This window comes from Elephantulus edwardii, unplaced genomic scaffold (genome assembly GCF_000299155.1).
Source record: "Elephantulus edwardii isolate Elephantulus edwardi_28Jun2011 unplaced genomic scaffold, EleEdw1.0 scaffold00079, whole genome shotgun sequence".
In the NCBI taxonomy this organism is placed as follows: domain Eukaryota; kingdom Metazoa; phylum Chordata; class Mammalia; order Macroscelidea; family Macroscelididae; genus Elephantulus; species Elephantulus edwardii.
Window position 1 is genome coordinate 6937742 of NW_006399829.1, and position 14413 is coordinate 6952154.

Here is a 14413-nt window from a genome sequence, read left to right on the forward strand (position 1 = left end):
CTCCCCCTGCTTAGATCCTTATACTCATTTTAATGTTTTAGACAGTATTTGTCCTTTTGGGACTGAGTGCAATTTTTGCTTATTCTTCTTGAGCTGCCCTTTGAGAAATTATTTTCCTATCTTTTACTTTGGTATTTTGTCCCTTTGTTTTGGTTTCTCAATGCAGTATGCAATTTTCAGTATCTCTTCTGACATTCACTTTGGTCTTTTTCCTACTTCTTCTGTCTTTGTAACAACCTTCTGCTATTTTCATAGATTGTATCTTTGATTTCATCCAGAAATTTATCTGATGCTAATCATTACTGTTCAATACCTCAAGTCTATTCTAGAGATGACTTTTTAAATTAACATTTTTATTATATACTGGTTTACCTAAAAGCTCACATATATTGATTTTCACACTCGATTGATCTTTCCCATTTATGTTACCCATTCCTCCCTCTACTCATCAAATTGTCCTCATCCCTGTGCTTCCGGAAATGATTTTTAAATTCAGGTGGAATAGACTCAAGGCTGTAGTTTGGTTCTTATGAACTTACTTTCAATTTCTTCAGCTTCAGCTGAACTTAAACATTTACAACCATCAACACCTGACCTGGTTTTGACTGCTGATGCTAAGCTCCTCTAACAATTTTTTTACAGAGATGTAGTCAGCTTGATTCCTATGCAGTACATCAGGTAAGGTCCATGTGTAAAGACATCTTTTTGACCATATGAACAAAAGCCAATGGTAATGAAGGAAGAAGCTCACACTGCCCTTAAGGCATTAATGGGGGGGGGGAAGGCCCAAGGAAATGATAGAATACCAATTGTCATTCTTCAAACAACAGATGCAGCTCTGGATGTACTCACCAGTCTGTGACAGGGATTTGGAGTATAGCTGCTTGACAGACTGACCAGACAAGATCCATATTTGTTCTCCTTCTTAAGAAGGTTGATCCAACAGAGTGTGAAAATTATTTTACAACATAATTAAACCACATGTAAGCAAAATATTATTGAAAATTATTTAAAAATGGCTACAACAATACATTGCCAGGGAACTTACAGAAGTTCAAGCTGAGTTTAGAAGTGGCCATGACACCGGGGATATCATTCCTGATACCAGATGGATCCTGGCTGAAAGCCAAGAATTCATCATCTCAAGAACATGGAAACAGTCCAAGTGTCCAAAAACAAATGAATGGCCTGAAAAATTATGGTATATTCATAGAATGGAATGTTATGCCCAACTCAGGAGCAATGATTTTGTAAATTATTACCTAACTTGGGAGGGGGCGGAGAGCATTATGCTGAGTGAACTAACTTAGTCACACAAGGATGAATATTATATAAAACCATGATTATAAAATGAGTATAAGGATCCAAGAGGGGTGGGAGAGGTTGGAAGCAGAGGGATGAGGATGTGCAGGAGGAGGGGGGATTAATCATTGGGTTGTACAATTAGATAGGCGGGGGGGGGGTAAAAGGAAATGGAAATTGTTCTTAAAAATGTTCTGGACCCTTATCATTTCCTTCACCTGCTTCCCCCACCGACCAAACTGTGCAGCTCTACAACTGCATCCCTGCCCATCCTCACCCTTCTGCCCCCAACCCTCACCTCCTTGTACCCCCAATATGTTTTTTCCAGTAACAAAAAGTTCAAATTTTGTAAATAAACAAGTAGAAAAAGGGGAAAAAAAGAATATCACAAGAATGTTTGTTTGTGTTTTATTGACTTTGCAGTACCATCTGACTATGTGAATCATAACAAATTATGGCAAACATTGAGAAGAGTGGGAATCCCAGGAAACTTAAAACCTACCCCTAGACTGATAATTTCTTGTGCAAACAGAGCAAGGGAACACTGCATGGTATAAAGTCAGGTAAAATGTGTATCAGGATTGTATCCTTTCTCTATATCTATTCAATCTGTATGCTGAACAAATCATTCAAGAAGCTGTGCTTTGTGAAGAATTTGAGATCATGATTGGATGAAGACTCATCAAGAATCTACTTTATGGAGATTACAAAATCTTTCTTGCTGACAGTTAGGAGGACTTGACATGCTTGCTGCAGAAGATCAAAGGGTGCATCTTAACACCAAGAAGACAAAATCATCACCACTGGACTGAAAATGAACATCATGACAAATGGAGAAAAGATTGACATTGTTAATTATTTCACTGTACTTGGATCAGTAATCAATACCCTTGTTACCAGCAGACAAGAGGTCAGTAGATGTATTTCATTAAGCAGTCAGCTGTCAGGGATCTTTTCAAATTTCTGAGGAGCAATGATGCAATTTTGAAGATTAAGGTGAATTGAACTTAGGCCATGGTCTTTTTAATCACTTGCTATTCGTTTGAGAGCTGGACCATAAATGAAGATGACAGAAGAACTGATGATCCCTTTGAATTGTGGTGTTGGAGAAGAGCACTGGATATTGTATGCTCTGCCAAGAGAACAGATATGTCTTTTAAAAAGTGGAGCCAAAGTGCTCCTTGGAGGTAAGGATGGTACAGCTTCATCTCACATATCTCAGGCGTGTTAGGAGGTTATTCCTTGGTAAGGGACATCAAACTTGGAAAGTTAGGCAGTGAGCTAAAGGGAATGTGATATTCAATTGGATGTATTGATTCAGTGACTGTATCAATTGGCTAAGTGTGTCAGAGATGGTAATGATGGTGCAGGATCGAACATGGTTCCAATGTGTTGTTCCTAGGGTAGCTGTGAGTTGTACTTGACTCAACTGCATCTAACAAAAACAACTCTAGCAGGATATACTTCCTGGTTTGGAAAAAATAGGTTATTGATGGCATGAACAATATTTAGAAGTTATTCTTTCTGAAGGAAGATAGAGTATCATTAAAATTAATTATGAAACTATTTAGTGATACTATTGTAGTGATGACATGAGCAAAGGTTAATTTCATACTGAGAAGCTCCAGGGCAGAATGTACTTGAGGGCTTTACCTTGGTGCAGTTAAAAAAAAAAAAAAAGATAATGCTCTTTTTAAAATGTAATTGGTCATGGATCTTTTTATAAAACTGTCTCATAAGATAATTCTTAAAGAGTCAAAGTAATTCCATTAGGTCTTAAAATTACAGCTAAGCAAATAAAAGTATCTATCAATTCTTACTTTTACACTGAGGTCATTCATAATAACCTTGACTATTCTTTCAATTGTAGTCATGTGCTCTCTCAACCTGGGCTCTGAAAAACAGGGAAGAAAATAAGAGATCAGTTCAGTAGGAGTAAAGTAAATTTGTTCTAGGTTTGATGAAAACACGTTAGAGTTTTTACATATAATCCAAAAGCATCTTGTCCTTCACAACTTTTTGTTCTATTTCTACATTCCCTTTTTCTACTAACATTTTGAAGATGTTAGTGGTTTCCTTTATTTCCTTATAGTTTATTCTTGTTTAAAACATTACATTCCAAAGTGGATCAGTTCTAAATTTTGTTAGATCATATTTCTTATCTGCGGATTGTTCAGTGAATTCTACTGTTCAGTGAATGATATAAATATATAGCAGGAGCTGCACCCATTCCTAAGCAACACGCCTCTGGAAATTCTATGAAATTTGATAATTATAGTTATAATGATAGTTATAGAAAGGCTTCAGGCTTTTTGTTCATACAGTCACTATGAGTCATGCTCAACTTGAAGGCAATCAACAACAACATCTAACACTATGCAAAATGATCCTATTTTATTTGCTAGAGATATCAGTTTTAAAAGCATCCTGATATCAATTTTTTAAAAAAATATTTTGTGTGCGTGTACCGTCAAATCAGATCTGACTGGTACAGGAGGAGATTGCCCCTCCTTCTCCGGCAGAACATCTGGTGGATTCAAACTGTGTACCTCTGGGATTGCAGTGCAGCTTCTTGCCACTAGGCCACCAGAGCTCCCCCTGATATCAATTTTAAGAGGCATCCTAATAATGAGGTTTGTGCTTCCCAGGATCAATGAAATACCATAATTTCTTAATGTAGACTGCTCTCTGCTTGTACCAATCTCTAGAAAATTGCACATACTTACCTCTATTTGGTTTTAGGGCCATTTGCTCATTCATTGCTGTCAAGTCATAACTAACTCATAGGTGATTCTCTGTTAGGTTTCTGAAGCTATAAATTGCATGGGAGAAAATTTCTGTCCATCTTTCTCCCTCAGAGTTGCTAGAGGATTTGAATTGCCAGAGTAGAATCGCCTTAGCAGCTCAACACCCAAAAACTAGGCCACTGGAGGTACTGATTTCCAGCCACACCAGAGACAAAGGAAGACACTAAGCTTCAGGAGAAAAGATGAGGAGTATGAGGCTCTGGGCCCAAAGCAAGCACTCACTACTGCTTGTGGGCAGATGAGACTGAGGTATCCTTGAGATGATAAGTCCTGTAATTTGGAGATCCTTGTCTATGAGTCTGTGGGGTCATCCTGGGGCCAAATAGGACAAGAGATTTTGGTACACAGAACTACAAGCAGTAGAAAGAATCTCATAGCTCTAAAAGAGAGAGAGAGAGGGCTGACTTCAGACCCACTGCACACAAGCTACTTGAGCTGGCAGCTCTGATACCTAATCTTATGCCACTCCAGAGAAAAAGGAAGACATTAGGCTCAAGGAAAAAAGGTACATGAGAAACTGCTTAAGTAGAGCTCCTGGTGTCACATCATTCAGTCACTTAATACGTGAAGGAGGCCTATTGAATTAGTGCAAGGGACTACATCAGGGTGAAATTCCTACAGGGCTGCCATGCAGAACAGAGAGAACCTTAGGACTTTGTTGTTATTGTTGTTGAGTGCCTTAGAGTCTTAGACAACTCATAGCAACTCTATGAACGAAAGTCTTGAACACAAAACTTTCATCTTTTCTCCAAGTTCATAGAGTTTCCATAGGCAAGCTTTTTTATTTTTTTATGTGGCTTCCACTCCTGCTTCCAAGCCTGTTTCATTCAGGAGATCCACAAAAAGCAGTCCTGAGGGCCCAAAACCCTTTTAAAATTGTTGTTGTTGTTGTTATGTGCCGTCGAGTCACCTGCGACTCATGAGCTATGAGTCCCTTTTAAAATAAAAGGGCAAATCCAGTCAGCTCACACCCTGTTATGAATAACAGCCACACCCTAGTCTCAACCCCAAATCAGACAACACATCTTTGCATAATCTGTCCATTCTGCTTATCTTCCCAACCTGGAAATAGCCTCAGACTGGCAGCCAAAAGCATTCTTAAATACAAAGTAAAATAGAATCAGCTCACACCCTATTGTGAACAACAGCCACATCCTAGACTCAACCCCAGGAAACGCAAATTTTCCCAGAAAGGAACTACAGTACAATGAGTAGCTCACCCCATAGACTGAACATTTTAACGTGGCAAGTAATTAGTAACGTTATAAAGGAAAGAACCAACAACAACTTCCATAATCACAATAGAAGTGAACTGACACCTATCTAGAAAAACTTCATATAATGTCAAGAAAGCAGCAGGCAGCTTTACCACTGTAAAAAAATAAATTAAGCCTTCTCAAAAAAAAAAAAAACCAAGACATCATGAGTATTCCAGAGTCAAGAAGGCAAATGATATATGTTGATATGGAGATCTTTGAATAGCTACAAAAGAAAGTACAAATGATGGAAGAAACAATGGAAGCCACAAATAAAGGGAATAACCTAGAGGTAGTGAACCAGAAAAAATCATATTGATGAATAGTTATTTTAACAATTATGGAAGAAGTTGCAAATGATGGATGAAACAATGGAAACCAGTAGAAAAGCATATGCTCCAGATATATAGGAGTCAGAAGAAATATATTGATGAGGAGGAACGTTCACAAATAAAGAAAATGCAAAAATAAAAGAAAGAATTGAAACTATAGATAAAGATGTATAAGAACTTAAAAAAAATCATCACAAGATAGGGTACTGCTAACACAGTACTAGAAATAATGGAAAGGTATAAAAATGCAGTCCATAACATTAAGACTTAAATGGTAGAAGTGTCCAACATGCATGAAGGACAAAAAAGTAGAAGAAAAGAGATGGAGCAGAGTGCTAGAAGACAAACGTGTCACTGGAAACGTACTAGAAGAAAAATCAGAGATATAAAGAAAATGAAGAAGACATTTGAATCATGTAGGAAAACATCAAAGGCATACATACATACGACTGGAATTCCAGAATATGAGAGGGATAGAGAAATCACTGAGGAAAACTGTGGAAGAGGTTGTTGTTGCTATTAAGTGCCATTGAATTGTAGACTCATAGCGACCCTATGAACAAAAGACCTGTGCACTGTTTATAGAGTTTTCAGAGGCAAGCTGTTTCAGAGGTGGATGCCACTCCTGCTGCCAAGCTTGTTTGAATTGGGAAGCTCCATCAAACACTGTCTACCATGGGAAACCATTATCACATTTGGAACATAGGTGTCACAGTGTTTAGTATCACAGCAACCATGAGTTACCTCTGTACAGTAATACACAGACCAGTGCTATACCACTTAGAAGAATGTTTGACAAAAAACAATTTAAACCAGGCCAGAGGGCCGCAGATTAAAATCACCCAAGTTGTGCTTGGTAGCCTAACTTTCTGACCTCAGGCCTCAGGCCTGAGGGCCCAAATGGGTTTTTTTAATAGAAGGCCTTATCACATGGCCTCACTTTCCTTATCAAATCAACATTCCACCCTAGTGCTCACCAATCCCAGCCTCTGTAGAACCAGCTCCTGTAGATGACTTTCAAAACAGTCTCCAGTGCCTGTAGAAGAGGTACTAGAAGGAAACTTTCCAGGTATTATGAAGAAAAAGGAAATTCACATTCAGGAAACTCAACAAACACCAAATAGACTAGACCTAAAAAGGAAAACATCAAGACATAACATAGTCAAATTCTACAAAATAATGGATAAGGATAGAATACTGAAAGCAGCACAAGAAAAACAAAGTCACCTACAAAGGAAAAGCAGATTTAATTCTGATTTTTCAGTAGAAACTATGTGAACAAGAATACAATGGGATAGCGTATAAAGAAAGTTGAAACAATTGTCAACTGAGGATCTTGTACCAAGCAATGTTCTCCATCAAATATGAAGGAGAAATCACATCTTCTGCAGAAAAGAAAGAACTTAAATAATTTGTGAAACAATACCAAATCTACAAGAACTTTTAAGGAAAGTCCTTCATGTAGAGATACAAAAGGGAAGTGGATGGACCATAGTAACAAGCAGCAGCAACCACAACAACAACGACAACAACCCACAGCAAAATGACAATGATAAAACCTGGCCTGTCAATAATTACATTCAAGGTCAATGGATTTAATGCACCAATCAAGAGAAAAGAGTAGCAGAATAGATAAAAAAACAAAGCCCATCTATATGCTGTCTACAAGAGATACATCTAATAAATGAGGAGAAAGATAGACTCCAAATCAAAAGCTGGAAAAAAATATACCAAGCAAATGGCATCTACAAAAAAGCAGGATTGGCAATAATAATCTATGATAAAATAGACTTCAGAATGAAAATCACTATGAAAGATAAGGAAGGGCATTATATAATGACTAAAAGCACAGCTGATCAAGAACACATAACATTGGTCAACATCTATGACAAAATGATAGACTTGCTAAATGCATAAAACAACTGTTAACAGAATTGGAGAAAGAAATAGACATCATCATAATAGTGGTAGGAGACTTTAACACACCACTCTCACCAAAGGATAGGTCAACTCAAAAGAAACTTAATAAAGAGTCAGAAGACATAAACTACAGAGAAGGAGACCAAGAAAGCAATACCATTTACAATAGTCAACCACAAATTGAGATACTTGGGTGTGGACATAAATAGTGACCCAAAAACCCTATACGAAGAAAACTATTTCCAAGACACAATAAAAGGAAGAAATGGAAAAATGTTCCCTGCTCATATTTAGGAGGACTCGATATTGTGAAAATAACAATCCTGCCAAAAGCAATGTACATGTTCAATGAAATCTCAATACACATAATAAATTCGTTTTTCAAGAAGATTGAAAGAGAAATTGTCACGTTTATTGGGAGAGGAAATAGACCCCTAATAAGCAAGCACTTTTGAAAACAAAAATGAAGTGGGAGGCATAGCACTCCCTGACCTCCAAACCTACTACACAGCAGTAGTAGCAAAAACAGCATGATAGTGGTTCAATGACAGGCACATAGACTAATGGATCAGAACTGAGAATCTAGAAAGGGACCCATCTGTCTACAGCCAACTGATGTTCAACAAGGAAATGAGCATATCAAGTGGGGCAATGACAACTTCTTCAACAAGCGGTGCTGGCAAAACTGGACTGCGACCTACAGAGAGCTGAAACAGGATCCACATCTCACATCATACACAAAAATCAACTCAAGTTGGATCAGAGACCTGAGTGAAGCCCTAAACCATAAGGTTCATAAGTGACAAACTGAGACCAAGCTTAGAAGGCCTTGGCCATAGTATAAAGAGACTACCAATATAGCCAGAAATGTGCAATCTGAAGAGGATAAAACTGATGAATGGGATCTTCTAAAGATTAAATCTTTGTGCTCATTAAAACATTTTCCCAACAGGATAAAAAGAAAACTTACTGACTGGGAACTAACATATGGCAATACCATCTCAGACAAGAGTCTCATAACAAAATTTTATAGAATACTCCTGGGCCTCCACAAGCAAAAAAAAAAAAAAAAAACAAAACAAAAAACAAAAACAAAACAACACCAAAAAAAAACCAACCCAAAAAAAATCAGCAACCCTGATAATCAAAGACATGGCAAGACTTTTCACAGAAGAGGACATTTGAATGGGCAACAGATATATGAAGAAAAGCTCAAAATCACTGGCAATGAGAGAGATGAAAATCAAAACCACAAGGAGATGTCCTTTTACCCTAGTAGCAGTGACAAAATTTAGCAGGGCTTTAAGTAATAAATGTTGGAGAGGATGTGGAGAGATAAGAACCCTTATATATTGTTGGTGGGATTGTAAAATGTTACAATCACTCTGGAAGGCAGTTGGGCATTTCCTCAAAAATCTGAACATAGAAATTTCATATGACTCCACTACTTGGAATATACCCTGAGAAAATGAGAACTGAAGTACAAACAGAGACATGCACACCAGTGTTCATAGCAGTGTTATTCACCATGGCAAGAAAATGGAAATGGCCCAAATGTCCAACCACAATGGAATGGGTTGAGAAATTATGGTACATTCACGCAATGGAATATCATGCAGAATGCAGAAACAATGATTTTGTAAATTAGTACCTAACTTGGGAGGGACTAAAGAGCATTATGCTAAGTGAACTAGTTCAATCCTATAAGGACAATTACTTCGTAAGATCATTATTTTAGACTGTGCAAGAGGAATCAAGGTGGGGGGGGGATCAAAAGGGTGAGGACTTAATCATCATATTGCACAATTTGATGGGTGGAGGGAGGGGTGGGTAAAGGAAAGGGGAAAGACCCAGTGTGAAAAACAATGTAATGTATACAAACTTGATAAGTAAATCATTATAAAATAAAAATTAAAACTAAATGAAACTATGCCCTAGAGAGCAAGTAACTTAGTGAGATCTGCTCAATTTTAAATCTGATTCTGTAATATTCTATTCATCTTTCTCAACGTAATGTTTCTATAACAAACATGAGAGAAGAAAGTTAACTGAGAATGCCTATTTTAAAAGAACAAAAAAGAGTCAGATTGGTATGAGGCTATCTAAACATTTCACAGATATAGGATAGGGTATACAAAATGAGGTCATACAAGCACCTTAAAGATGTTTATACAAACATCTCAAAGACATAAGATCAATTGAATGCACTCCCTGACTTTAGTCTGATTCTTTGTTTCATCTCTTTCTCTTTTATTTTATATTGGTTTGCTTACAAATTTTACATATATTATGTTTTACACATTCACACTGTGTTTCATACAATCATTGCCATGCATTAAGTTATAGAAAATTAATCACCATTGAATCTTGCCCATCATTACCTTGTCTTTTTAGGTCCCTGACAAATCCTTCCCATTTCCATCACCTCCTCCTTCCACCCACCAAATTGTGCAGTCTTATTGTTTTATTCCTGTCTAACCTCACCCCTCTCTTCCCCATCCTTCTCCATCTGCTCCCATCCCTTCCCCCTTTGGGTCCTGAACAGGCTGCATGGACTGAGAAATTGTGGTACATTCACACAATGGAATCTACGCAGCACTCTGGAGCCACAATTAAGAAAAAAAACAACTTCATAACTTAGGAGAGACTGGAGAGTATTATGGTCAGTCTCATGAGGACAAATACTTTATAACACCATTATTGTAAAAATAGGATAACTGGCTCTATCTCGTTTACTTACTCTCAGCACTGATAGTCGATCTTAACAAAGATAAGACTCCCATTCGGATAGCCTCACTATTACTTCTTATCTGCTCATCAAAAAATTCCAGCAGGTCTGCAGGGTTGGATTGGGCTGCAGGTTTAAGAAATACTGAGATTGTAAGAAGTCAATTTCATCTTAGGTAAAATACTTGTGACTGGGGAGAGGAGCCTCTGTGGGGATTGTCAAGTCATTTTGGGCTGGTAATTTGATCTCATTGTTGCAAGCTTTAGTACCAGAGAATGAATTAAGCAATTTGGTTACTAAAAAAGACTCTCTAAATTCTTTTGATAGTGACCCCTGCTGCTTGTAAGTACTGAGGATGTAGAAAAAGCAGAATCTCTAACTTCCTGCTCTCTTTAGGTTCCTTCAGTCTGTCCCTCTGGGCTGCCATGACTTATGGACAGTAATTAACATCCCTGAAACTTCCACAAAAGGCCACAATACAGTAGTTATTTTATTTATAACAGTAAATGATAAAAAACAAATTGTGAAGAAAACTAGTTCTATTAGATTTTAGAAGCAACAAGTGAGGAAATGCTGGAAATACTGGAGGATACAATTCAGAAACTCCAGTGTTTGACTTCTCGCTCAACTTACTTGCTGTTTTGTGCATCTGGATAATTGATTTAAATGGCTATTATTGTTAGCAACTTGGATTTTCTTGAAGGAAAATGTCATTTTCCTTGGGTAAATGCCAGCCAAGAATTTGGATTGATGGAGGGGTAGTGCAGGAAGCAGGGAAGGATGAAGAAATAGGTGGCTCAACAGAAGAATTTGTATTGAAATTGTCAGGGATAAAACTGGTTGGTTAATTAGGTTGGGACATAGGGAAAAGGGACTTTTGAAACTGAAGAATTATGTTATTGTTTTGTCCCATCAAATCAGAATTGCCTCTTTTTTTTTTTTTAACTTTTTAGTGGGTTCTCCGGGGCTTGGAAGACATTACCCATTTTTTGTACACAGAGCAGCTGGTGAATTTGAATGGTATACCTTTGAATGTTAACACAATTCATTACCACTAAGTCATAAGACTGTCCAGTGAAGAAGAATTATAGGGCCATCAAAAAAGAGAAAATATCCCAGTTTTTCTCTCACAAACTTTATGATTTTGGGTTTTACTCTTAGGTCTCTGATCCACCTTGAGTTGATTTTTGTGTATGGTGTGAGATGTGAATCCTCTTTCAGCTTTCTGCAGGTAGCAGTCCAGTTTTGCCAGCATCATTTGTTGAAGTCGTTGCCATTTCCCTATTTGATAGGGTTTTTTTACTCATTGAATATTAGTTGACCATAGATAGCTGGCTCTATTTCTGGGTTCTCAATTCTGTTCCCGTGGTCTATGTGCCTGTTATTGTACCAGTACAGTCCTGTTTAGGTTACTACCACTGTGTAGGGGACAATTATAATGAGGATTCAAGGCAGGGGAGGTAGGGAGCAGAAGGGTGACAATATGCGAAGGGGGAAGAGGTTAATCATAGGGTGCGCAATTTGATGGGTGAGGGGAGTGATGGAAATGGAAAAGACCCACTGTGAAAAACAATGTGTTGGAACTTTGTAAATAAACCAGTATAACATAAAAATTTAAAGAGAAAGTATAAAAGGAAATATCTCAACAAGATAGATTGATTTTAAACATTGGGAGCATCAGACATAGCAATGATTGCTAGGATAGCACATGACCTGGCAGTATTTAATTCAGTAGAGTCAGAACTAATTTGAGGATACCTAATGAGTCCACCAACTGTCTGCAAGAGAAGGTTGGGCGATTTCTTCTTGTGTGATTAAATGCCTCAAAAGAGATGCCGGAAAGTGAGATATGGGTTGGTTCCGACTTAATGGTACAAAACAATAACAACTATTTGTTTTATTTGACTCAAGAGCACCTAACAATAACAGTAACAACAGTATAGTATTTCCAATCCTGTGTGATGCCTCTAAGAGATGGACAGTGACTAAAGATGAGAGAAGAAGAGTCAATGCTTTTATGTTGTTTTGTTGGAGAAGAGTACTGACTATATCATGGCCTGCCAAAAGAACAACTAATATGTCTTGGAAATAGTGCACTCACAGTGCTTCTTGGAGGCAAGGACAGGAAAGCTGGCTCTCAAATACTTTGGGCATGTCAGGGAGGCAGCAATTGCTTGAAGTGATGGCATCATTTTTGGAAAGGTAAGTGAAGGCGAGGAAGGCTCCTAATGAGATGAATTGACACACGGACTGCAGCAATGGGCTCAAGCGTGTCAGAGATGGGGAACACAGTTCAGGATAGGACAGAGTTCAGATCTGTTGTTCACAGGGTCACATGAGTGGCACTTGACTTGACAATACATAACAACAACAACAACAACAAGAATATAATGGAAAGATGTGCCATGAAGTGATAGGAATGTCATATTTTGGGAGAGTGTGGACATGTTGAGGCTTTGGCCTGGTGTGGTTTTTGCTGCCCCTTGTTTCCAGGATGTTGCTTCAGAATAGTTTTGTCTCCTGTCCCTGTGGTCTTGATGTCTTCTAGGTCACCTGAGAATGACATTCAAACCAAAAGCAAGAAGAACAGAGAAAAAAATGAAGAAGGAAAATAGAAATATGAATCCATTGATAAATGATCAAAGAGGCTTGTTGTTGGTGCAGTTGCGCACAACTCACAGTAACCCTGTGGACAATAGCTTTGAACCCTGTCCTATCCTGTCCCGTCCTCGAGATCTCTGATGCACATGAGCCCACTGTTGCTGTCATTATGTAAATTCACCTGGTTGAGGATCTTCTGTTCCTTCACCTTCCAAAGCTTGATGTCCTTCTCCAAGGAATAGCCTTTTCTAGCAACACGCCCCAAATCTGTGAGATGAAGCTTCACCATCTTTGCCTCAAAGGAGCTCTCTGGCTGCACTTTCTCCAAGATGTATCTGTTCTTTTGACGGACCATGGGATATTCAGTATACTTCCCCAACAAGACAGTTTAAAGGCATCACATTTTTTTTCTGTTATCTTTATTCATTGTTTAGGTCTCAGCAGCATAAAAAATGATTGAAAAGAACATGATCTGGATCAGACGCAACTTAGTTCTCAAACTAGCATCATTGTTCCTCAGTAATTTGAAGAGATCCCTGAGTATATGTAGACTTTCCCCAGTGCAGTATGTCTCTTGATCTCCTGCCTACTGGCAATAAAGAGGCTTAGGTACTAACACCACCACCAACAAAAAGGTGTCTTTGAGTTTGGTATATGTTCAAATACACTCATAAATGAAGAGATAATTAATTATTAATAAAGTTAAAAACTCATTCCAGTGTGCTTGGGATTTTCTGGTTTTAGTACTGAATATTCTGCTCCTAATGCTGGGCAAACTAGGAAAACTGCTCACACTACATATTATCCTCCAGAGAACTTGTAGGAAGAAGGGTAGACACACAAGAAATACTTCATCTGAGTGTGAAAGTAACTAATGTGACAATGAGTACACTCTTGATCATACTCTCACTGCTACTAGAAGATGACAGTTAATGATTAAATGAAAACTCTCAGGATACTGGTTTACCTAGAATAAGGAAACAGCTTGAGGCTTCAAGTTCATTTTCTTTTACTGGAGGCTCTGCAACTCTGCATACCTGAATGAGGAGGAAATGGGTGTGAAATTGGAAAATCGTTAAAATCTGACAGTCAGACTTTCCCCCCTTTTATTTATTCATTTATTGTTGCACATTTTGTCACCTTGTATCCCCCCCCCTCCCTGAACCCGGCCCCTAATACACCTCTTGTTCCAGATTTTGTGTATGTGTATACATATATAGACATGTTACGGTTGTTATGTGCCGTCAAGTCGTTTGCGACTCATAGCAACCTTATGTACAACAGCCCTAAACTCTGCTCTGCTCTGTGCCAATTGCACTGTCTCTGATACACTCATCCTGATTACCCCAGTCACTGAATCAATCCACCTCATAGAGGGTCTTCCTCTCCTGCGCCGTCCCTCCACCCTCCCAAGCATGATGTCCCTCTCCAAGGACCGGTCACTCCTTACAACATGTCCAAAGTATG

General features: G+C 38.2%; 1 protein-coding gene across 1 annotated transcript in view; it reads right to left on the reverse strand.

Moving 5' to 3' along the window:
- Nucleotides 1-14413, reverse strand: part of MROH2B (maestro heat-like repeat family member 2B) — a 142460-nt gene that overhangs the window by 104063 nt on the left and 23984 nt on the right. Inside the window, exons 9-11 of the mRNA XM_006889584.1 lie at nt 13914-13983; nt 10358-10471; nt 3123-3196 (exon numbers count right to left, since the gene is read on the reverse strand). Of these exons, the coding sequence (XP_006889646.1) occupies nt 3123-3196; nt 10358-10471; nt 13914-13983 (258 nt within the window). The remainder of the gene's footprint in view (nt 1-3122; nt 3197-10357; nt 10472-13913; nt 13984-14413) is intronic.